At 43.1% G+C, this 23781-nt stretch overlaps 1 protein-coding gene across 4 annotated transcripts in view; it reads right to left on the minus strand.

The window, feature by feature from the left end:
• Window positions 1–1730: 1730 nt before the first annotated feature.
• The window catches only part of mmp16b (matrix metallopeptidase 16b (membrane-inserted)), a 42519-nt gene continuing 20468 nt past the window's right edge, over window positions 1731–23781 (minus strand). For 2 of the 4 annotated variants that reach the window (XM_071361496.1, XM_071361495.1), the window contains 8 exons: window positions 22126–22292; window positions 21358–21495; window positions 10644–10805; window positions 10122–10339; window positions 9738–9876; window positions 5858–6008; window positions 4871–4986; window positions 1731–4465 (listed from right to left, as the gene is read on the minus strand). In XM_071361496.1, coding sequence (XP_071217597.1) covers window positions 4098–4465; window positions 4871–4986; window positions 5858–6008; window positions 9738–9876; window positions 10122–10339; window positions 10644–10805; window positions 21358–21495; window positions 22126–22292 — 1459 coding nt within the window. In that variant the 3' untranslated portion in view covers window positions 1731–4097. Of the gene's footprint in view, window positions 4466–4870; window positions 4987–5857; window positions 6009–9737; window positions 9877–10121; window positions 10340–10625; window positions 10806–21357; window positions 21496–22125; window positions 22293–23781 lie in introns of all 4 variants that reach the window. The other 2 variants (XM_071361494.1, XM_071361493.1) reach the window with 1 other exon arrangement.

Genomic DNA, 23781 nt, shown 5'->3' on the forward strand with positions numbered 1-23781 from the left:
TGCTTATTCCCTCCCGATTCCTGGAATCCTCCAAGTTCACGGAATTTTGCAACCCTACCTCAACTCACTGCAGCTAAGGCAGCGTTTAGACAGGCAGCCCAAGTCTTTTGACCAATCACATCACATCTTTTCACATCAGATCTATTTCAGAGCTGATCTGATTGGCCAAAGTACCAATTAGTAGAAAAAAGATCAGAATTGGGCTGCCTGTCTAAACACAGCCTAAGACATACACCATAGAGGCCTCAGTGTCATTCTGTAAAGGAGGGGTTGTCAGATCACAGAAGACTGTGTGTAGGTGGTGTGTAACTGCTATGAAATCTATTACCATGGTCTAGTTTACTTTACTGATCCACCTCTCTAAAGTGGTCATGGATATTCTCCATTCATTCATCATCATTCACAAATTGGATGACACGCCATTTGAGGAGTCTGCACTCTGTTGGGCCTGGTATGATCATTTCCATACATTATTTATCATTCACTATATTATATGGTGTTCGGTCAAGGGACGAAACGGCTGTGACATTAGTAATGTGTCCCGTGCAGTACAGCCATTAATAATTGGTTCTGTGAGGATGATATTATCCTCTTATATGCCTCTATTCTGTGATGCATGTCAAATTACCCGAGCCTGATTCATCTGCTACCTGTCACTGTTAATCAGAGATATAGGGCCTGCTGCTTTACTGCAGTAACACCCCTGGACAAGACATATCTCAAACCTTATGTTCACCATCTTTGACTTTAACTTCATTAGCATATGGTTTTGCTGTAACCATCCCATCACATATCACGTTGCTTTCACAGTGTGCTTTTAGTTTTTTGGTTTGTTCAATCTCATTAACTGTCAAGGACAAAACAGATGGGTATTCATATATGGGTCTGTGCTGTGTTTGTGTGTTTGTGTTTGTGTGTATGTGCACCTGTACGTGTGTGTCTGTTTACATTTTCCTAGAATTTTGCATTTGGGTAAAGCCATAGGGCCGTCTGGTAAAGGTCACCATAGACTTACTATGACAGTCCCTCCACCTCCCTCCACAGCCAGAGTGCACCTTTCACTACTCTCTCTCTCACTCTCAAAAGTCACATTTCTTGTATCGAATGCTGTGTAATGGCCTCTACCCACTTCCATTAATGGCACTCCAAATGATCCCTAATGGCTTAACAGCATGTGTCAAAGCAGAAGAGAGGCACTCAAGAGGCTGGTGAAGATACCACTTATCAACTTCCAGACCGACAGACGAAGCTGGCAACCATGCCAGGCAGTTTGAACATTTAATGCTCCTGATTTTTATAACATTTCCTTTTGTCCTTAGTGGAGAAGATCTCAGTTTATTTGACTATAAAATGATAGTGTTTGGCTTGTTTTGGCATTGATGCTGATCCTTTGTACACACTTATGGAATTCTGTGTGCAACCAAACAGGCTTCAAAGGCAAAGTCTTTTAATTAACATCGTATTCATCCTTTTGGTTTTGCCTTTTTCAAATGTTCTCTTTTGAGCTCTCTGCTTTCAAAGCTCTCTGCTTTCATTGTATTTTATTAAATCATAATTCCTGTTGATACTACTAATACTGTATTTTATTGTATGATAACTTAGAAATATAATTTTCTTAGATTTAAACACTTAAAATGAAAATAACATTTACAAGAATGATGTGACTGTACTGTACAATGCCAAAAACAACCAACAAAAAAAACAAGCACGAGGACGACCAAACACTGCACTGCTTTTTAAAATCAATTTTATTGACAGACGTTATCTTGCCCTCAGAACAATGCAACGAGATTAAGGTGCTGATGAGCACAGAGGAATAAATACACCAATAAATGCAGTACTGGCTGAACTGGCCTGACTGGCTCTGCTTCAGAGTCGGGTTCTAGTTCTATTTCATTCAGTCCATTCAGGAAGTACACTGAATTCCAAATTCTCATTGAGGAAAATTGGAATTGAAATTTCAGCATACTTCAGGAATTGACATGGACTTGACCCCAACCCTGCCATGCTTTCAAACCTGTCTTTCAGACCCTCACCACAAGCACACTTACCATTAAGACATGTAGAACATGGAAAGCTTTCTTCTTCCAGCTTAAATCATATGAGAATGCATAACCAACAGAAACTGCATGTTTGAAGAAAGTAAAGATATCTCTTTAGAACGTCTCTGCCAATGTGAACATAATATTTAATGGCCTGCAAACGAGGAGAGGTCTGGGGAGCAGAACATTTAACATGGTTTAGAAAAAAATGATGTCTCTGCCATGTAAATCAAATACAAAACTACAATTACCATCAGTACTTTAGTTCATGAATAGCAATGCGTTATGACCCTTTTAAATGATCCATGGAGAAGAACAATGAGAAATGAACTGAGGCTGTTATAAGATAGTTATAACATGTTATTACACATTAGTCTTATGGTTTGATAATGATTTTGAAGGGTTAAGATATATTATTGATATAGCTGTTGATATAGAGTTCAATATCCTGATTTCATAAGAGACCATATCCTTTTTAAGTAAAAAAAATGTTTTACCACAAACGTGGCAAACTCAAATCCCTAAAAATGCTAATATATGTTTTCACATTCACCGGGAATCTCACATACTGAGTCATTTTTCACACGTCGAGAGGAACGTGACATAACAGAGCTCTACAGTGCGACCATTTTACTCGCATATGCGCCTAAATATTTGGCTGTGCGACCTGGAATTTTAATTGAGGAGCACCAGTGCGCCTAGAAACAAATCACCCAGATGATAATTGTTGCAATGATTACTTCACTGTACCACAGGCCCTGAGTGCCATGGAGAACACACTGAGACCAGATTCATGACCATCATGCTTGCACCATTACTAAAAAGAAAACGGCTTGTTACCTCAAATATTTTTGATTGTGCTCCTAAATGTCTTTGTGTGCTCCTAAATGTCTTCGTGTGCTCCTAAATATATTTGTGTGCTCTTAAATGTATTTGTGTGCCCCTAAATTGTTTAACTGCTGCTGCTTCACTTAGACCACAGACATTGTCAATTTGGTACTGGCACTTACCCTGTATATAGCTTCCTCTCTTATTTCTTATTTCTCTCTCAAAAAAAAAAAATTGTATTTTTTATTAGTTATACTATTTTGCTTTAAATACTGCACTGTTGGGTAGGGCTTGCAATATATGCATTTCACTGTACTTGTGCATGTGACAAATAAAACGTGAAACTTGACAGAGAGCAGAGCAGACCAGAGCAGACCAGAGCACACCAGACCAGAGCACACCAGACCAGACCAGAGCACACCAGACCAGAGCAGAGCACACCAGACCAGACCAAACCAGACCAGACCAGAGCACAGCAGACCAGAGCACACCAGACCAGACCAGACCAGACCAAACCAGACCACACCAGACCAGACCAGACAGATGGTCACAGGCAGATATGGAAAAGACATGGTCAAAGGAAACGTGAGTGTGATGTAATGTCATAATGATCCATGGATTAGAATTAAACATCCCAACAAAGAATCCAGAGTCATAATCCTTTCTGGGAAAGGAAGATAGGTCAAAGGTCATATTTGGTTTGGGTATGAGACAGTCCACCTCACAAGTACTAATCTTTTAAAGATAATTCAATCAAAAAGCACAGAATCTGGGCAACTTGAACTTTACTAGGACACGAAAATAAAAAGTAGTAGCCTATTACTAAATGGTCCACTGTACTGTAGTTAGTAAGGGCTTGTTAGGGGCGTGCAGAGACAGAGATAAACATAGGTCCCACACAACTTTCCTCTTTCTCCAATAACTACTGAGTGTACCCAAAGATAGTCGAGTCAAAGCAAATGCCTCTCAGTTGGAATTGGCAGCCACAGTCCCTCATAGTGTTGAATGAAGAGGGCTAGCATCACTCCACCTTGCATGTCACAAAGAGGGCAAAGCACAGTTTTGACCATGTTAGGAGGACTCCTCTACTGTACTGTATATACTGTCCATCCACAGAAGGGCTTAGTTCAACAACTACAGAACAATAGGAGTTTGATAACTCTTCCCTACAGTGCCTAGTGGGAGTTCCATACACCTCTACAGTTCCAGTCCCCTCTCTGGTTTAGATCAGACCCACTCCTGCATGGAGCGCTTGCAGTACAGTATGTGTCTCTGCGTGCTCTTCCTCCTGAACTGGAACACGGTGTAGAGCAGGACCATCATGCACAGCGCCAGGATACAGGGTATGGCGATAGCCACAGCCTTCTCTGTGCCCCCCGTGCTGTCCAGCTTGATGATGATGTCCACGTCACCACTGCTGCTGTCGTAGTGGCGCTCCTCCACCTCCGGAGGGCTCCAGTCCCAGTCGGCGTCAGCTGGTAGGCCGTCACAGCCCATGAAGTCCCTCAGGATTGAGCGGGGGTAGCCCGGCTCCACACGCAACCGCTGGTTGTTGAACTTCCAATACTCCTTCCCCTTGTAGAAGTAGGTGAATCCTGTTCACAGGAGGAGGAAAAAAACTCAACATTTAAACATTAATACAAGCTAATAGTTTCTCCTTAACTTTGGTTTGCTAATTTTATAACCCAATCTTTACTTTCTGTACTGAGAAGCAAGGCATAAGTAGACTATATAAAGAGAAAAGAGGCCTATTTTAGTCATTATAAAGAGATGTGATGCAGAAATGGAGGATGATATAGAGCAGGGGTATTCAGCTCTTACCCTACGAGGTCCAGAGTCTGCTGCTTTTCTGTTCTACCTCATAATTAATTTCACCCACCTGGTGTGCCAGGTCTAAATTAGACCCTGATTAGAGAGGAACAATGAAAAAACGCTATGGAACTGGCTTAGAGGTCTGGAGTTGAGTTTGAGGGGTATAGAGGGAGGAACGGATGGCCTACCGTTGGCCTTGTCCACAAAAGCTCCCTGAGGAGAGTCAGGGATGCCCTTCCACACTGTGATGGGTTTGGGGTAACCAGGGTCCATGTTTCTCATGTCTTCATTGTATCTCCAATATCTAATGCCAGGTAGGAAAGAAACACTGCGGTCAATATCCAGAAAGACTACACACACGCACGCACACACACACAAACACACATAGTCACATGCACCAACATTATAATCTCATGATCTACTACACATACACACAACTGTTTAGGATCAAGATAATGGAATTCTGTCAAACCCAGAGGGATGAAGTCATGTTTTACAAAACATCATAACAGTGATATGCAACAGTTTGCTGCAGAATGATGACAAAGCATTTTATCTGCTCTCACAACAGGGTTAGGACCTCGCATGATTTCATCTATCATGACAGATCCACCAAATGTTTGAGTCACATTAGTGTACAGTAAATCATGTACTAATTATAGCATCTCACAGTGAACTTTATATCAGCTAGCCTTTTTTCACAGTCAGTGGTGTACCACAGTTTAGAGAAAAAATTGAAGTTTCATAGCTAATCTCATAGATAACATTTTGAGATGATAATTTTTTCAATTTTAAAGCTAATTTCCTGTAATTCTAAACATTTTGCTATGGCTTATGACGTGTTCCTATGCTATCTGGGGAGGGGGCCCAACCTCCAGGGGGACCCCAGAGCTCGTGGGCCCCCCACATTGCCAGGGCTGCGGGGGTGAGTGATACGCCAGTGATCATTGTCATTGACAAAACTAATACAGTATCATGTATAACCTATAATTCACAATCTAACCAATTTAATAGACAAATGGAAAATTCTAGAATCAGCTACACTCTACCTTCACTACGGATAAAACCAATGTAACGTAACAGATAGATTGATAATTCTAGAATCAGTTACACTTTAACTTCACTATGGATAAAATCAATGTATTGTAATGGATAAATGAAAAGGTCAAACAGACCTGTCTCCCTTGAAGAAATATGTCTTGGCTACGTCCTCCCACCACACAGCAGTCTCTATACTCTGGGTGGGCATCCCACTCCCAAACAGAGAGATGTCCTGAGGGTAGGTGGGCTGCAAAGTAGTGTCCTTGAACACCCAGAACCGGTTTCCTAAAACAAACACAGTCACAAATGGATCAGTGGTCATAATTGTCCAGTAATCACAAACAGAGCCTGGGTCCAAACATTATGTTTTACACTTTTGCTAGGAAATAGCCCTTGCTTTTTGCAGTAACATGATGAGCATTATTGCCGTAAAGCTGCTTAATTCAGTCTAATAATAAGGCCTTATTAGCATCGTATTAGAGCTACTATAGTGTTGTGGGTATATAAGAGCTAAGATAGTGTTGTGAGTATATTAGAGCTAAGATAGTGTTGTGAGTATATAAGAGCTAAGATAGTGTTGTGAGTATTTTAGAGCTAAGATAGTGTTGTGAGTATATTAGAGCTAAGATAGTGTTGTGGGTATATAAGAGCTAAGATAGTGTTGTGGGTATATAAGAGCTAAGATAGTGTTGTGAGTATATAAGAGCTAAGATAGTGTTGTGAGTATTTTAGAGCTAAGATAGTGTTGTGAGTATATTAGAGCTAAGATAGTGCTGTGAGTATATTAAAGCTAGGATAGTGTTGTGAGTATTTTAGAGCTAAGATAGTGTTGTGAGTATATTAGAGCTACTATAGTGTTGTGGGTATATAAGAGGTAAGATAGTGTTGTGGGTATATAAGAGCTAAGATAGTGTTGTGAGTATATAAGAGCTAAGATAGTGTTGTGAGTATATTAGAGCTAAGATAGTGTTGTGAGTATTTTAGAGCTAAGATAGTGTCGTGAGTATATTAGAGCTAAGATGGTGTTGTGAGTATATTAGAGCTAAGATAGTGTTGTGAGTATATTACAGCTAAGATAGTGTTGTGAGTATATTAGAGCTAAAATAGTGTTGTGAGTATATAAGAGCTAAGATAGTGTTGTGAGTATATTAGAGCTAAAATAGTGTTGTGAGTATATAAGAGCTAAGATAGTGTTGTGAGTATATTAGAGCTAAAATAGTGTTGTGAGTATATTAGAGCTAAGATAGTGTTGTGAGTATATTACAGCTAAGATAGTGTTGTGAGTATATTAGAGCTAAAATAGTGTTGTGAGTATATAAGAGCTAAGATAGTGTTGTGAGTATATTAGAGCTAAGATAGTGTTGGAGTATATTAGAGCTACTATAGTGTTGTGAGTATATTAGAGCTAAGATAGTGTTGTGAGTATATTAGAGCTAGGATAGTGTTGTGAGTATTTTAGAGCTAGGATAGTGTTGTGAGTATATTACAGCTAAGATAGTGTTGTGAGTATATTACAGCTAAGATAGTGTTGTGAGTATATTAGAGCTACTAAGATAGTGTTGTGAGTATATTAGAGCTAAGATAGTGTTGTGAGTATATTACAGCTAAGATAGCGTTGTGAGTATATTAGAGCTAAAATAGTGTTGTGAGTATATAAGAGCTAAGATAGTGTTGTGAGTATTTTAGAGCTAGGATAGTGTTGTGAGTATATTACAGCTAAGATAGTGTTGTGAGTATATTAGAGCTAAAATAGTGTTGTGAGTATATAAGAGCTAAGATAGTGTTGTGAGTATTTTAGAGCTAGGATAGTGTTGTGAGTATATTACAGCTAAGATAGTGTTGTGAGTATATTAGAGCTAAAATAGTGTTGTGAGTATATAAGAGCTAAGATAGTGTTGTGAGTATATTAGAGCTAAGATAGTGTTGGAGTATATTAGAGCTACTATAGTGTTGTGAGTATATTAGAGCTAAGATAGTGTTGTGAGTATATTAGAGCTAGGATAGTGTTGTGAGTATATTAGAGCTAAGATAGTGTTGTGAGTATATTAGAGCTAAGATAGTGTTGGAGTATATTAGAGCTACTATAGTGTTGTGAGTATATTAGAGCTAAGATAGTGTTGTGAGTATATTAGAGCTAGGATAGTGTTGTGAGTATTTTAGAGCTAGGATAGTGTTGTGAGTATATTACAGCTAAGATAGTGTTGTGAGTATATTAGAGCTAAAATAGTGTTGTGAGTATATAAGAGCTAAGATAGTGTTGTGAGTATATTAGAGCTAAGATAGTGTTGTGAGTATATTACAGCTAAGATAGTGTTGTGAGTATATTAGAGCTAGGATAGTGTTGTGAGTATATTACAGCTAAGATAGTGTTGGAGTATATTACAGCTAAGATAGTGTTGGAGTATTTTAAAGAGCTAATAATAGTCTTATGCGCGTATTAAAGAGCTACTCTACAGTAGTTTTATTATAGTGGATACGGTAAGGGGCAACTATAACGTTGTGCGTAAGTCCAGTCCAGCAAGTAGCTCCTCCACCAGGGAATAAATAAAGCATGAGACTCTTTGTGATCCTGCTGGAGGACAGATGTCATGTCAATCTGCCTGATGGAGGGAAGGAGGGATGGAGGAGGGGCTGAACTCTCACCCGTTATTATACAGTACAGTATCATACAGAACAAAATGGATGCTATTTAGAACATACAAGCAATATTTCTACTAATTGAAGTGGCATTCTCTTGTATACTTATTAATACATTATAAAAAACAACAACAAAAAAACACACACAAATCTAGTTGTTTCAACTAATTATTATTAAGTAACTGGTTCCACTGCCTTTTTTTTTGTTTACCCAACTTTTTGGTCTAAGTTTAACCTGAATGTTAGGTTGCCCAACATGAGAAAACATACGCAAAAATTCGGTCCACTTTAAATTATGTGTTTGCTCAATTAGTCTCATATGTTCATTCAACTAGACATTTATATTTTTGGCATCTTACAAAAAAATATGTGGAACTAGTTACACAGCGCTTTTAACATACAATGTTTTCAATTTACATATTTGACACACGTTGACATACACGATTACATTTTGTATGTTAATTTATACAGTACTTAGTATTCAACATGTCCTCACCTGGGATTTGAACTCACAACCTCTTGGTGCTGTCATTCCGATCTTCCTGCAACGCCACCATGTCTGTGTCAATTATCAGTTCATCTGACTATTCTCTCATCATTCATTTGATATACTTATTTAAGCCATTTTAGGTTTTTCTGTACAGTTGTCTAGTGTTGGTGGGGAATATTACTTTGTTTTAATGTTATCCATTAATCGCTATGATAAATATAATCGTTTTTTCTTGAGTGAACTTTTAACAGAACTGAGATTTACTTTGAAGTGCAAAGTGTAGCAATACAAGTGAAAGCAGTCACTGACACAGACATGGATGTCGTAGCAGGTAGATCGGAATGACATCAACCTTGAGGTTGCGAATTCCAATTCCAGGTGAGGACATGTTGAATACGAATTACTGTATAAATGAACATGCACAATGTAATCATGTTTGTCAACGTGTGTTAAGTTAAAAGCACTGTGTGTGTAACTAGTTCCAAAGCATTTTCTGGCATTTCTGCCAAAATAATAATTTCTAGTTGAATGAAGATTTGAGACAAATTGAGAAAACACAAAAATTAAGTTGACTTCGTTATCTCATGTTGGAACTAAAAATGTTAAATTCTGGTAACACTTTGACCAAAAAGTTGAGTAAACAAAAACATTTATAAAAAAATTTTACAGTGTAAAAATGACACTGTTTGTGATGACCACAAACAAAATACTTTGCTTTGTCTTTCTCTCTAAATTGCTCTCCTCTAACGAACCTTCAAACCTAATGCTACTTTCTGTTGATACAAGAGCTAGCATAAGCTCCATTTCATCTCCTCCATCTCTCTTTCTCTCCCCCCTCTCTCTCATTCTCATCTCTCCTCCATCTCTCATTCATCTCCTTCTCTCACCTTTGAAGAAGACAAACTTCCCCTCGCTGTTTTCGTAGACGGCGTCGATCTTGGCGGGCAGGCCTCTCCAGAAGAAGTTGATCTCCATAGGGTAGCCAGGGACCACCGAGTTGTCCCTCACCCTCCAGAACCACTGGTCCTACACACATGTAGACAAAAACACATGATCTGTTTCATCATATTCATCCCCTTCTCTCTACTGTAGTATTACCTAAACTCTGAAATTTGCTTTGTTGTTTAATACCAGGAGTGATTGATTCCACTGAAACCCTTCAGTGCCCATCTCTACCTCCTCATGCAAACATACCTTTTTAACACTGTGTTCATGAGATTATATAGGTTAGACAAGGATACATCATACAGTATCTGTACATGCCAACCTACCTTGAATACGAACAGCTCCTGTCTGAGGATGGCCAGGGTGTTGAAGCCTCCGTCACAGATGTTGGGTTTGGCGTTGGGGTTGGAGGGTTTTGCGCCCTGAGGAGGGCGGTGGGGCCGGACCTGACGGTCGTGCTTACGGGGTTCCGAGGGGGGGTGGAAGCGTGGAGGAGGGGCCGTGGGTGGGGCTCTGGTGGGCTGGGCGGACCTGTCTGGTGGACCTGGAGATGAATGGGACACATTAGCCTAGCCAGCTAACTAGCTAAGGGCATCAAAAAATAACATTATCATTGTAATTATTTTGTCATTGAACATTATCATTGAACATGATCATTTAACATGATAATTTAACATGATCATTTAACATTTGTTCCTTCAATGAAAACAATGAAACTCGTTTAAAAAAACATGTACACAAGACAAATATTAACATACTACTTGGTTTAGTGTACTGAACAGATATTGAGGGCATGCTTATAATATAATAAAATGTAGGAAATTCAGTACCATAGATAGACACAGTACCATAGATTTTCTGGATGCCCTGAAGGTCATCGTGAGGTAGTTTAAAGTTCTCTGTGTCCATGTACTGATAGAAGGGAGCCATGATGGCTGTGGGGTCGTTGGAGTGCTCCAGGCCAAGGGCATGACCCAGCTCATGGACTGCCACCAGGAACAGGTCATTACCTGGGAAGCGCGATAGAGACTATGGATTAGAAACACGCACGCACACACCACAGGAGGTTGGTGGCACCTTACTTGGTGGAGGACAGGCACGTGGTAATGACTGGAGCGGAATAGGTGGAATGGTATCAAATACATCAAACACAAGGTTAGAAAGAGGTTATTGAGGCTGGGAGATGTCCTCAGGAGCCACAGCTTACACCATGCCCAGAGCATTAGAACACTCATCATGTCCTGCTATACAACGCACGCACGCACGCACGCACGCACGCACGCACGCACGCACGCACGCACGCACGCACGCACGCACGCACGCACGCACACACACACACACACACACACACACACACACACACACACACACACACACGACTCCATGGTACTGTCAGCATTCAGTGTAATAATAGTGTCAGGTTGATTTTGTGTTAGCTTTGGAAAAATCTACAACATACAGTTTCTCTCTATAGCATGTGACTGAAGATATCCCCGGGAGGTGGCTGCCCTTAACAACATGATATCTAATCCAGCCAGGAGCACAGAGATCCAGGAGCATGGAGATCTAGGGGCACGGAGATCCAGGAGCACGGAGAGCCAGGAGCACGGAGAGCCAGGAGCACAGAGAGCCAGGAGCACAGAGAGCCAGGAGCACAGAGATCCAGGAGCACAGCGATCCAGGAGCAAAGAGATCCAGCTATGATTTTACACCCTTTAAAGTAATTGATTTACAAACACAAGCTGAGTCAAAGGGTTGAACCATATATATTGACAGGCAGGCGGCCTAGGAGGGGAGTGTCTATCTAAGTGGCAGTGTTGTGCCGTGCACATATCCATTCTGGCTGCCTTGGATGCGGTTAGTGCTTCCTGACGGGCCTCTGGCTTTGACAGCCCTCTAGATGTGCTGTCCCGCAGGCTTCACTAACAGCAGTCAGAGCAGAGCAGGTTGGCAGCAGGGTAATTAAAGTAAAGTGCTGCCTGACGGTGGATGGATGGAGGCCGACAGGGCTGAGAGAGGGATCTGATTACCGTCTTCAAGCTGCACCTCTCCAGGGCTGCAGGCTGGATCCACCCTCCACCCTGCCCTGCCCTGCAGCTACGGTACAATACACTCCCTCACCATAACACAGTAGAAATGTGAGTGTTTATTCTTGTGGCAGGGATAGGCTCTGCACTATGACCTGGGCCCAGATTCACAAAACACAGCTTACTAAAAAACGTAAGAAGCTTCTTAAGAAAAGAACGAAGTTCATAAGTGCAATTCCTCAACAATATCTTAAGATTTCACGATTTTCTTACAAACTTCTCGAATATCTTCTTACGAACTTATTAGCCATCTTCTTAAAAATTGTCACGTATACTCCCTCTCTGGCCTCTAGGTCATCAGGCTGCTGATTATCCCGCACTCGTGTCACCATCTTCAAGCGCACCAGCGCCTCATGACACTCCGCACCCAGGTGGTAAGGGTAGGTAACAACACATCCGCTACGCTGATCCTCAACACAGGGGCCCCTCAGGGATGCGTGCTCAGCCCCCTTCTGTATTCCCTGTTCACTCATGACTGCATGGCCAGGCACGACTCCAACACCATCATTTAATTTGCCGATGACACAACAGTGGTAGGCCTGATTACCGACAACAACGAGACAGCCTATTGGGAGGAGGTCAGAGACCTGGCCGTGTGGTGCCAGGACAACAACCTCTCCCTCAACGTGATCAAGACAAAGGTGATGATTGTGGACTACAGGAAAAAGAGTACCGAGCATGCCCCCATTCTCATCGACGGGGCTGTAGTGGAGCAGGTTGAGAGCTTCAAGTTCCTTGGTGTCCACATCACCAACAAACAATCATGGTCCAAGCACACCATGACAGTCATGAAGCGGGCACGACAAAACCTATTCCCCCTCAGGAGACTGAAAAGATTTGGCATGGGTCCTCAGATCCTCAAAAGGTTCTACAGCTGCACCATCGAGAGCATCCTGACTGGTTGCATCACTGCCTGGTATGGCAACTGCTCGGCCTCCGACCGCAAGGCACTACAGAGGGTAGTGCGAATGTCCCAGTACATCACCGGGGCCAAGCTTCCTGCCATCCAGGACCTCTATACCAGACGGTGTCAGAAGAAGGCCCTAAAAATTGTCAAAGACTCCAGCCACCCTAGTCATAGACTGTTCTCTCTGCTACCACACGGCAAGCGGTACCGGAGCTAAAAATGTGGTTAGATTTTTTTTTACACTCACCTGGACTCCATCACCTCCTTGATTATCTTCTCTACATCTGTCACTCCCCTTGGTTCTTTCCTCAGGTGTTATTGACTCTGTTTCATGTCGGTGCGTTGTTTGTGTTTCGTGTTTATTTATTAAAACACTCACTCCCTGTACTTGCTTCCCGACTCTCAGCGCACTAGATACAGAATAACACCTCACCTAAAGGAAGCATCAGGGAGGGTTTTTTGTTTTTGTGTCAATGTAAATGATATCGGGTCCGGGAGCCACTACAGGCTCTCATGCCTCAGCCGGATCGCCAGGCTCCCCTGCCTCAGCCGGATCGCCAGGCTCCCCTGCCTCAGCCAGGCTCCCCTGCCTCGGGCCTTCATGCCTCAGCCGGATCGCCAGGCTCCCCTGCTTCCACCGGCTCGTCAGGCTCCCCTGCCTCAGCCGGATCGCCAGGCTCCCCTGCTTCCACCGGCTCGTCAGGTTCCCGTGCCCCAGCCAGCTCGACAGGTTCCCGCACCCCAGGTCGGCTCGACAGGTTCCCGCGCCCCAACCGCACGCGCCCCAGCCAGCTCGACAGGTTCCCGCGCCCCAGCCGGCTCGACAAGTTCCCGCGCCCCAGCCACCCGCGCCCCAGCCGGCTCAACAAGTTCCCGCGCCCCAGCCGCCCGCGCCCTAGCCAGCTCGACGGGTTCCTGCGCTTCAGCAGGGGTGAACGCTCCGCTCCTGATCCCCGGGTTCGTTCCCTTTGTCGGTGTCCTGCGGCAGGAGCCGCGCGTCGGGGAGGGGGTACTGTTACGTATACTCCCTCTCCGGCCGCTAGGTCATCAGGCTGCTGATTATCCCGCACACCTGTCACCATCGTCAAGCGCACCAGCGCCTTATGACACTCACCTGGACTCCATCACCTTCTTGATTATCTTCCCTATATTTGTCACTCCCCTTGGTTCGTTCCTCAGGTGTTATTGACTCTGTTTCATGTCGGTGCGTTGTTTGTGCTTCGTGTTTATTGTTTTGTTTATTTATTAAAACAGTCACTCCCTGTACTTGCTTCCCGACTCTCAGCGCACTCATTACAAAAATATTGTCGCTAGGCAACCAATTTAGCTTGCTATCTAGTATTTTTTTGTACAGCAGTTATTGTTCTAAAACATGTTTTGGGGTTTAAAATAATCAATACTGAAACTTTCAGATGAAGTTTGTGAGTGACTTAAACATGTTAAATTGCTTTCATTAGCTTTTTATCTCACTGCCCTGAGTTTAAGACATGGATTTAGATATCTTGGAATTAAGAACATTTACAATAATCTAATTTCTTCTTCACTTTTTGCTTACGAAGAAATATTATATGTTAGATTTTTGGGGATTGCAATTTCAGAAAATGTCCATAATATATCTGCAGTACTAGTGATACTTACCCACAGCGTATCACTACATGTACTTTTTCCAAAGCTACATTCATTTGACAGACCTAACTTGAATGATTGTCCCTCTTTATTCAAAGTAAAGGCCTAGTCTATGATAGGCCTATTCATATTTGAATTAATATTTTGTTAAAGCCTATACACTATAGAATAGATTCAGGTAATGCCCTCATTATACATTAACATTTCAATTGATTACAATTATTTCTTAAATTCCCATCAGGCGTTATTGTCTCGGTTTCCATGTTCAGACGCATTCCTTGTTTTTGTAGCGGTACGTGTTCGTTTATATTAAACTCTCAAACTGCTTCCTGACTCCCTGCGTCCACATGACAAAATAACACCTCACCACATGGAAGCAGCAGTTGATCAAGACATCTCCCAGATGGAGATCCTAACTAGCTGGCTCAACTGGGGACGGGTATGGAAGAGGTCCTCCGTTCTTCAATGTCTCAGGCGGAGGATTCTCTCCTATGTGTCGACCCCTCGAGCCAGCATCCCGGCCCATCCAGCAGTTGATCCAGGTCAGCAAGGTCCGTTTGTCCCTCCCGGACAAATACGACGGGACTCCATCAAAATGCCGTGGCTTCCTACTCCAGTGCTCTCTCTATTTCGCTCATCAGATGGGAGCCCCCACCACTGAGGTGCAAGGTTGCCATGGTTATTTCCCTGCTGACTGGACGGCCATTGGAGTGGGCTAGGGCCATCTGGGAGAGAGGAGAAGAGGAGCTGGATTCATATGAGGGGTTCTTGGCTCTGTTCAGGGGGGAGATTGAGATGAGCACTTACTCCACCTACGGCAGGAAGGCCAGACAGCTGCAGAGTACGTCCTCACCTTCAGGACAGTGGCAGCATCCAACGGATGGAATGCACCCTATTCTGAAGAGGATTGCGCGAGGATATCCAGACGGAGTTGGTGTGCCCGAGATGACACCCTCTCCTTGGACGCACTTATCGTGATGGCCATCTGTCTGGGTAACCTTCTGCGGGAGCGTCGGCACCACCATCACCTCTCTCCCTCCTTTGTTGACCAATCTGAGTCAGAGCCTGAACTTATGGAGGTAGGGGCCAGGCGCCTCCCTGCGGCTGTGCGACACCGTCATAGACAGCTGGGGCTCTGTCCCTATTGTGGACAGGAGGGGCACCAGCTTCAGCAGAGTCCGATATGTCCCAGCCCGGGGTCCATAAGAGCAGAGGGAAGGTCCCATGATCATCTGTCTCCTGGGTTTGGCGTGAGTATTTCACCATCCTCACTTTCCACCAAACCCTTTCTAGTGTCTATCACTAGCTGGCTGTCCCTCATATGTTGTATCTACTGCTCTAGTGGACTTCTGTGCCACTGGGAATTTCAATGACCAATCCCTCGCCGCCTCACTGAACATCAAATCAAACTTTATTTTCCACATGCGCCGAATACAACAAGTGTAGACTTTACCGTGAAATGCTTACTTACAAGCCCTTAACCAACAGTGCAGTTCAAGAAGAAGAAAATAGTTACCAAGTAGGCTAAAATAAAAAGTAATAATAAAAAGTAACACAATAAGAATAACAATAACGAGGCTATATACAGGGGGCACCGGTACCGAGTCAGTGTGCAGGGGTACAGGCTAGTTGAGGTAATCTGTACATGTAGGTGGGGGTGAAGTGACTATGCATAGGTAACAAACAAACAGCGAGTAGCAGCAGTGTACAAGAGGGGTGGGAAGGAGGGAGGGGTCAATGTAAATTGTCCGGCGGCAAATTTTATGAATTGTTCAACAGTCTAATGGCTTGGGGGTAGAAGCTGTTGAGGAGCCTTTTGGTCCTAGACTTGGCGCTCCGGTACCGCTTGCCGTGCTGTAGCAGAGAAAGTCTATATGACTGGAGTCTCTGACAATTTTATGGGCTTTCCTCTGACACCGCCTATTATATAGGTCTTGGATGGCAGGAAGCTTGGCCCCAGTGATGTGCTGGGCCGTTCGCACTACCCTCTGTAGCGCCTTACGGTCAGATGCCGAGCAGTTCCCATACCAGGCAGTGATGCAACCGGTCAGGGTGCTCTCGATGGTGCAGCTGTAGAACCTTTTGAGGATCTGGGGACCCATGCCAAATCTTTTCAGTCCCCTGAGGGGAAAAGGTTTTATCGTGCCCTCTTCACGGCTGTCTTGGTATGTTTGGACCATGATTGTTTGTTGGTGATGTGGACACCAAGGAACTTGAAACTCTCGACCCGCTCCACTACAGCCCCATCGATGGTAATGGGGGCCTGTTCGGCCCGCCTTTTCCCGTAGTCCACGATCAGCTCCTTTGTCTTGCTCACATTGAGGGAGAGGTTGTTGTCCTGGCTACACACTGCCAGTTCTCTGACCTCCTCCCAATAGGCCATCTAATCGTTGTCGGTGATCAGGCCTACCACTGTTGTGTCGTCAGCAAACTTAATGATGGTTGTTGGAGTCGTGTTTGGCCATGCAGTCGTGGGTGAACAGGGAATACAGGTGGGGACTAACTGTGGGGCCCCAGTGTTAAGGATCAGTGTGGCAGACATGTTGTTGCCTACTCTTACCATCTGGGGGCGGCCTGTCAGGAAGTCCAGGATCCAGTTGCAGAGGGAGGTGTTTAGTCCCAGAGTCCTTAGCTTCGTGATGAGCTTCGTGGGCACTATGGTGTTGAACGCTGAGCTGTAGTCAAGGAACAGCATTCTCACATAGGTGTTCCTTTTGTCCAGGTGAGAAAGGGCAGTGTGGAGTGCGATTGAGATTGCGTCATCTGTGGATATGCGAATTGGAATGGGTTTAGGGTGTCTGGGAGGATGCTGTTGATGTAAGCCATGACCAGCCTTTCATGAGTGCCACGTGGCGGTGATCATTTAGGCAGATTACCTTCGCTTCTTTGGGCACAGGGACTATGGTGGTCTGCTTGAAACATGTAGATATTTCAGACTCGGTCAGGGAGAGGTTGAAAATGTCAGTGAGGACACTTTACAGTTCGCCACGCAACTTTGAGTACACGTCCTGGTAATCCGTCTGGCCCAGGGTCTTTGTGAATTTTGACCTGTTTGAAGGTTTTGTTCACATCGGCTACCGAGAGCGTTATCACACAGTCATCCAGAACAGCTGGTGCTCTCATGCATGCTTCAGTGTTGCTTGCCTCGAAGCGAACATAAAAGGCATTTAGCTCGTCTGGTAGGCTCGCGTCACTGGGCAGCTCGCGTCTGGGTTTCCCTTTGTAACATCCCCTCATGCCCTCTTTCCTCTACATTTCTGGTTCAAGCGTTGGCTGGTCGACCTCTGGGAATGTCACACATCACAGCACCCCTCACCCTCACTGTGGGACGTATGCATCAGGAATGCCTTCACTTCCTCATCAACGGCTGTCACGTTTACTCCTGCTCCTCCCCTCTGGTGTTCGACTTCGCCGGTTTACTAACCACCAGTCCTGGCAACCCTTCATTACGCACACCTGCGCCTCATCATCAGGCACACCTGGACCTTATCACTTCCCTGATTACTCCCCCTATATATAGCACTTAGTTGTTATTTCCCATCAGGCATTATTGTCTGTTACAAGTTCAGACGCATTCCTTGTTTTTGTATTGTTACGTGTTCATTAATATTAAACTCTCCAACTGCACCTGCTTCCTGACTCCCTGCATCTACATTACAGATTGTCCCTCTTTATATACAGCAGCCTATTCTCCTATAAAGTGTGTTTATGATAGGCCTTTTAATGTGTATTTATTTTTGTTAAAGCCTAGTAAGGCTGAATTTAAGTAATTCAATCATTATACATTTTGTCAAAACTTTTTTATTAGAAAAAACACATAGGATATTGTATTCTATTATACACATGCTAATAATGCTGTTATTGATGTTAATCAGAGATGTTCAGAATAAAGAAACTGTCACAAGATATGCTGCCCATTGCGTTTCATTTCTCATGATTATAACTAACATTGTAACATCTGCATTCTTTTTCAAAATAACACAGGTAGGATTTCCTAGCATAGGATTTTGTTTGGAATAATATAACGCTTGGAAGCCTACATTCGGCCTAGCGCTTGCACAGGTGTGTTGGGAAATGTGGTAAAGTACTCATTTATTCATTCTCCACTATTTATAAAAAACCCTCACTTGGTGTCAAATTTTGTTTTTAGGGGGGGGTGCTCGCCTCACTTTTCTAGAAACAAATTCTGTTAAACAGTAAATCAACTTTGTCCATCCTAAACTGAAATTGAGCAAAGAGTGTAGAATTTTAGCAACCAGGAAATTACAAAGCGATTTACACTAGTTAACTCAGCCACAAAGTCAGATCCGCTTTCCCATATTGACAACGGATGCCACTATGGCGGGAAAAATCAGTAGGTGAATATCACAGCGTATCAAAACACTGGCTGCTAAGTAATACTGTGAAAAACTATCATTCCACTATTCCACTAGCGTCAGATACATGTACAGTACCAGTCAAAAGTTTGGACACACCGACTCAAGGGTTTTTCTTTTTACTATTTTCTATCAAAACTATGAAATAACACATATGGAATCATGTAGTAACCAAAAACGTTTTTAACTCCAGAGTGGCGCAGCAGTCTAAGGCACTGCATCTCATTGCTACTTGCGTCACTACAGACAACCTGGTTCGAATCCAGGCTGTATCACAACCGGCTATGATTGGGAGTCCCATAGGGCGGCGCACAATTGGCCCAGCGTCGTCCAGGTTTGGCCGGTGTAGGCTGTCATTGTAAATACGAATTTCTTCATAACTGACTTGCCTTAAGGTAAACATTTATTTTTTATTTTTAAACAAATCAAAATATATTTTATTTTTGAGATTCTTCAAAGTAACCACCCTTTGCATTGATGACAGCTTTGCACACTCTTGGCATTCTCTCAACCAGCTTCATGAGGTAGTCACCTGGAATGCATTTCAATTAACACGTGTGTCTTGTTAAAAGTTAATTTGTGGAATTCCTTTCCTTCTTAATGAGTTTGAGCCAATCAGTTGTGTTGTGACAAAGTAGGGGTGGTATACAGAAGATAGCTATATTTGTGAAAAGTCCATATTGTGGCAAGAACATCTCAAATAAGCAAAGAGAAATTACAGTCCATCATTACTTTAAGACATGAAGGTCAGTCAATTCGGAACATTTCAAGAAACTGAAAGTTTCTTCAAGTGCGTTAGCAAAAACCATCAAGCGCTATGATGAAACTGCCACTCATGATGACCGCCATAGGAAAGGAAGACCCAGAGTTACCTCTGCTGCAGAGAATAAATTCATTAGAGTTACCAGCCTCAGAAAATGCAACCCAAATAAATGCTTCACAGAGTTCAAGTAACAGACACATCTCAACATCAACTGTTCAGAGGAGACTGCGTAAATCAGGCCTTCTGTCACTCCCTGATCTGTTTCACCTGTCCTTGTGCTTGTCTCCACCCCCTCCAGGTGTCGCTTATTATCCCTGGTGTATTTATCCCTGTGTTTCCTGCCAGTTTGTCTTGTTTGTCAAATCAACAAGCGTTTTTGTGTCTCAGCTCCTGCTTTTCAAAGTCTCTCTTTTCTCGCCCTCCTGGTTTTGATCCTTGCCTGTCCTGACTCTGAGCTCGCCTGCCTGACCACGAGCCTGCCTATCGTCTTGTACTGTTTGGACTTTGACCTGGTTACTGAACCCCTGCTGGCCCTGACCTCAAGCTTGCCTATCGTCTTGTACCGTTTGGACTCTGACCTGGTTTAGAAACTCTTGCTTGTATCCAACCTGCCTTTTGCCTACCCCTTTTGCTATAATAAATAACGGAGCTCAACCATCTGCCTCCTGTGTCTGCATTTGGGTCTCGCCTTGTGCCCTTATACCTTATACCTTCGTGGTCGAATTGCTGCAAAGATACCACTACTAAAGGACACCAATAATAATAAGAGACTTGCTTGGGTCAAGAAACATGAGCAATGGACATTAGACTGGTGGAAATCTGTCTTATGGTCTGATGAGTCCAAATTTGAGATTTTTAGTTCCAACCGCCGTGTCTTCGTGAGACGCAGAGTAGGTTAACGGATGATCTCCGCTTGTGTGGTTCCCACCGTGAAGCATGGAGGAGATGTGATGGTGTGGGGGTGCTTTGCTGGTGACACTGTCTATGATTTATTTAGACTTCAAGGCACACTTAACCAGCTTGGCTACCACAGCATTCTGCAGCGATACGCCATCCCATCTGGTTTGCGCTTACTGGGACTATCATTTGATTTTCGACAGGAAAATGACCCAACACACTTCCAGGCTGTGTAAGAGATATTTGACCAAGAAGGAGAGTGATGGAGTGCTGCAAACAGATGACATGGCCTCCACAATCACCTGACCTCAACTCAATTGAGATGGTTTGGGATGAGTTGGACTGCAGAGTGATGGAAAAGCAGCCAACAAGTGCTCAGCATATGTGAGAACTCCTTCAACTGTTGGAAAAGCATTCCAGGTGAAGCTGGTTGTGAGAATGCCAAGTGTGCAAAGCTGTCATCAAGGTAAAAGGTGACTACTTTGAATTATCTAAAATATATTTTTATTTCTTGAACACTTTTTTGGTTACTACATGATTCCATATGTGTTATTTCATAGTTCTGATGGCTTCACTATTATTCTACAATATAGAAAATAGTAAAAATAAAGAAAACCCTTGAATGAGTAGGTGTGTCAAAACTTTTGGCTGGTACTGTATATTATTGACATTTTCAGAAATTACAATGCAAAAAATGTGTTGCACCTTTTAAGAAGAAATTTCTTAACGTTTTGTGAATCTGGGCCCTTGTGCTGTGCAATTCAGCATGATCAAATGCAGACTGTATATATTTGTTTTCTTCTATGGCATTAGTCTTTGATATGATTCTCTCACAACCATATTCCTTTTTCCATCTGTTCCTCTCTCTCTCTCTCTCTCTCTCACCCCCACACCTCCATCTCTCACCGTCATGGTTGGGGTTCCCTAGGGTCCAGGGTTCATCTGAGTCGAAGTGGGTGTCCCCTCCAATCCCAGGGCCCGGGAAGTAGGCGTGGGCTAGGAACCCCCCCTCGCCGTCGAAGGGTGAGCTGTCACCGTGGAAACCTTAGGTGAGATCAATTTATTTTAACTTCAAAGTTTACATTAGGAAAACGGAATTAGGGCAACAGACATACACTGAGTACCCAAAACATTAGGAACACCTGCTCTTTCCATGACATAGACTGACCAGGTGAATCCAGGTGAAAGTTATGTTCCCATATTAATGTCACTTGCTAAATCCACTTCAATCAGTGTTGATGAAGGAAAGGAGACAGGTTAAATAAGGATTTTTAAGCCTTGAGACATTTGAGACATTATGTATGTGTATAATTCAGAGGGCGAATGGGCAAGACAAAAGATTTTAGTGCATTTGAACGGGGTCTGGTGGTAGGTTCCAGGCGCACCAGTTTGAGTGTGTCAAGAACCGCAACGCTACTGGAATTTTCACGCTCAACAGTTTTCTGTGTGTATCAAGAATGGGAAGCATTGTAGGAAGAATTGGAATCAACATGGGCCAACATCCATGTGGAACACTTTCGACACCTTGTAAAGTCCACATCCCGATGAATTGAGGCTGTTCGGAGGGCTAAACGGGGTGCAACTCAATATTAGGAACGTGTTCCTAATGTTTTGTACACTCAGTGTTGTTTCAGATAGTTTCCTCTCTCCAGCACCATTCCATACAACTCTCACCTGAGGCGAAGATGATGGTGATGTCCACGTCCCGCCGGCCGCTCTCCAGGGCGCTGTAGGGGACAGCCTCGAAGCGGAGCGGCGTCACACCTTGCCACACATCAAACGCACGCCGGATGGCATCGTGGGTCTCCCTGGCGCCCACTTTGGGAGTGACGTTCTTTATGCTGAGGGAGGAAGAGGAGGTGAGTCAATTAAGAACATATTTGTATTTACATCGACAGCATGTTTTTACAATAAAGACCTCGGCTCCGATTCCCAAAACACTTCTTATGCAACAATTAAGAAACTTCTTAAGAATAAAAATAAGAAGTTCATGGGATAATTTGTAAGTGCAATTACTCAACAATATCTTAAGATTTAATGATTTTTTTATGAACTTCTCAAATATCGTCTTACAAGTCCCCCCATATTCTGAAATTGCATTTCCCCCACAGTTTTATTGGAATGTGATACAAAACAAGGAAACGGTGTGCTTTAGGACCATGCGGATGCCTCCGAGCGGTCGGGTAGGCTATTTGGAGTGTTTATCCATCTAGATAAAAAATGATGTCCCCCCCACTTCTAAAACCAAAGTTGCGCCCCTGCTTCTTAAAATGTTTGTTGCTAGGCAACCAATTTAGCTAGCTATCAAGCTAGAAATGGCAATCATGTTAGCATATTTCCTACTAAGATTACTGTTCTAAAACATGTTCTTGGGTTTAAAATAATCAATACTGAAACTTTCAGAGTTTGTGAGTGAATTAAACATGTTCAATTGCTTTCATGAGCTTATTCTCTCACTGCCATGAATTTAAGAAAAGGATTTAGCCATCTTGGAATTAAAAAGATTTAGAATCTAATTTCTTCTTCACATTTTGCCTAAGAAGAAACATATGAAATATGTAAGATTTTTTGGGATTGCAATTTCAGAAAATGTCCATAATATATCTTCAGTAATAGTGATACTTATCAAACAAATCCCTCCCCCCAACATTTTAAGAATCACATTTTTGAAACATAAGAAATAGAGCAAGAACATTTCCAATAACCTTTTTGAGGAATAGCAACTTTGCTTAACTTGATAACTAAACTTAAGGAAAAAATAGCAGTAAAGAAGTGTATTCTTAGGTTTTGTGAATCTGGGTCCTGATGTTAGGAGACAAATAGAGACAAAATATAAAAGAGTGGAAAACAGATTGTGTGATCCATCCTGGGTGGGGGGGGGGGGTGTTATTGTAGGGTTGGATGGTACCACCAGTTAGACAAGAGCCATTGTGCACTGGTAAGACAATATAAGACATTGACAATAATTGGAAGAAAATATTTAACACCTTGCTACATTTCACATCATTAAAACAAAGCTTTAGCACAAAGCAGCCCCCCACAAAAACAGCATTTTAAATATAGAAAATCAGACAGAAGCACATATCTGCCCAAATTCAAACCACCTCTCCCACTATTGCCTGGGGAGAATATTCTCTAAAATGGATGATGAGGCACTCTAAAAGTTTAACTTTTAAACTATTCCAACAAGCCCAGCAGCTTTCAGTGCACTTTTAACATAGCTGTTGTTATCAGTCGTTTGCAGACGGCGAGAGAGAGAGAAATCTTCTTCCCCTCGTTTTCTCTCCCCAACTTATTTTTACAGAGCGAGTGCAGCCAGACAGCACAGCC

The sequence above is a fragment of the Salvelinus alpinus genome, chromosome 23 (assembly GCF_045679555.1).
Source record: "Salvelinus alpinus chromosome 23, SLU_Salpinus.1, whole genome shotgun sequence".
NCBI classification, from domain to species: domain Eukaryota; kingdom Metazoa; phylum Chordata; class Actinopteri; order Salmoniformes; family Salmonidae; genus Salvelinus; species Salvelinus alpinus.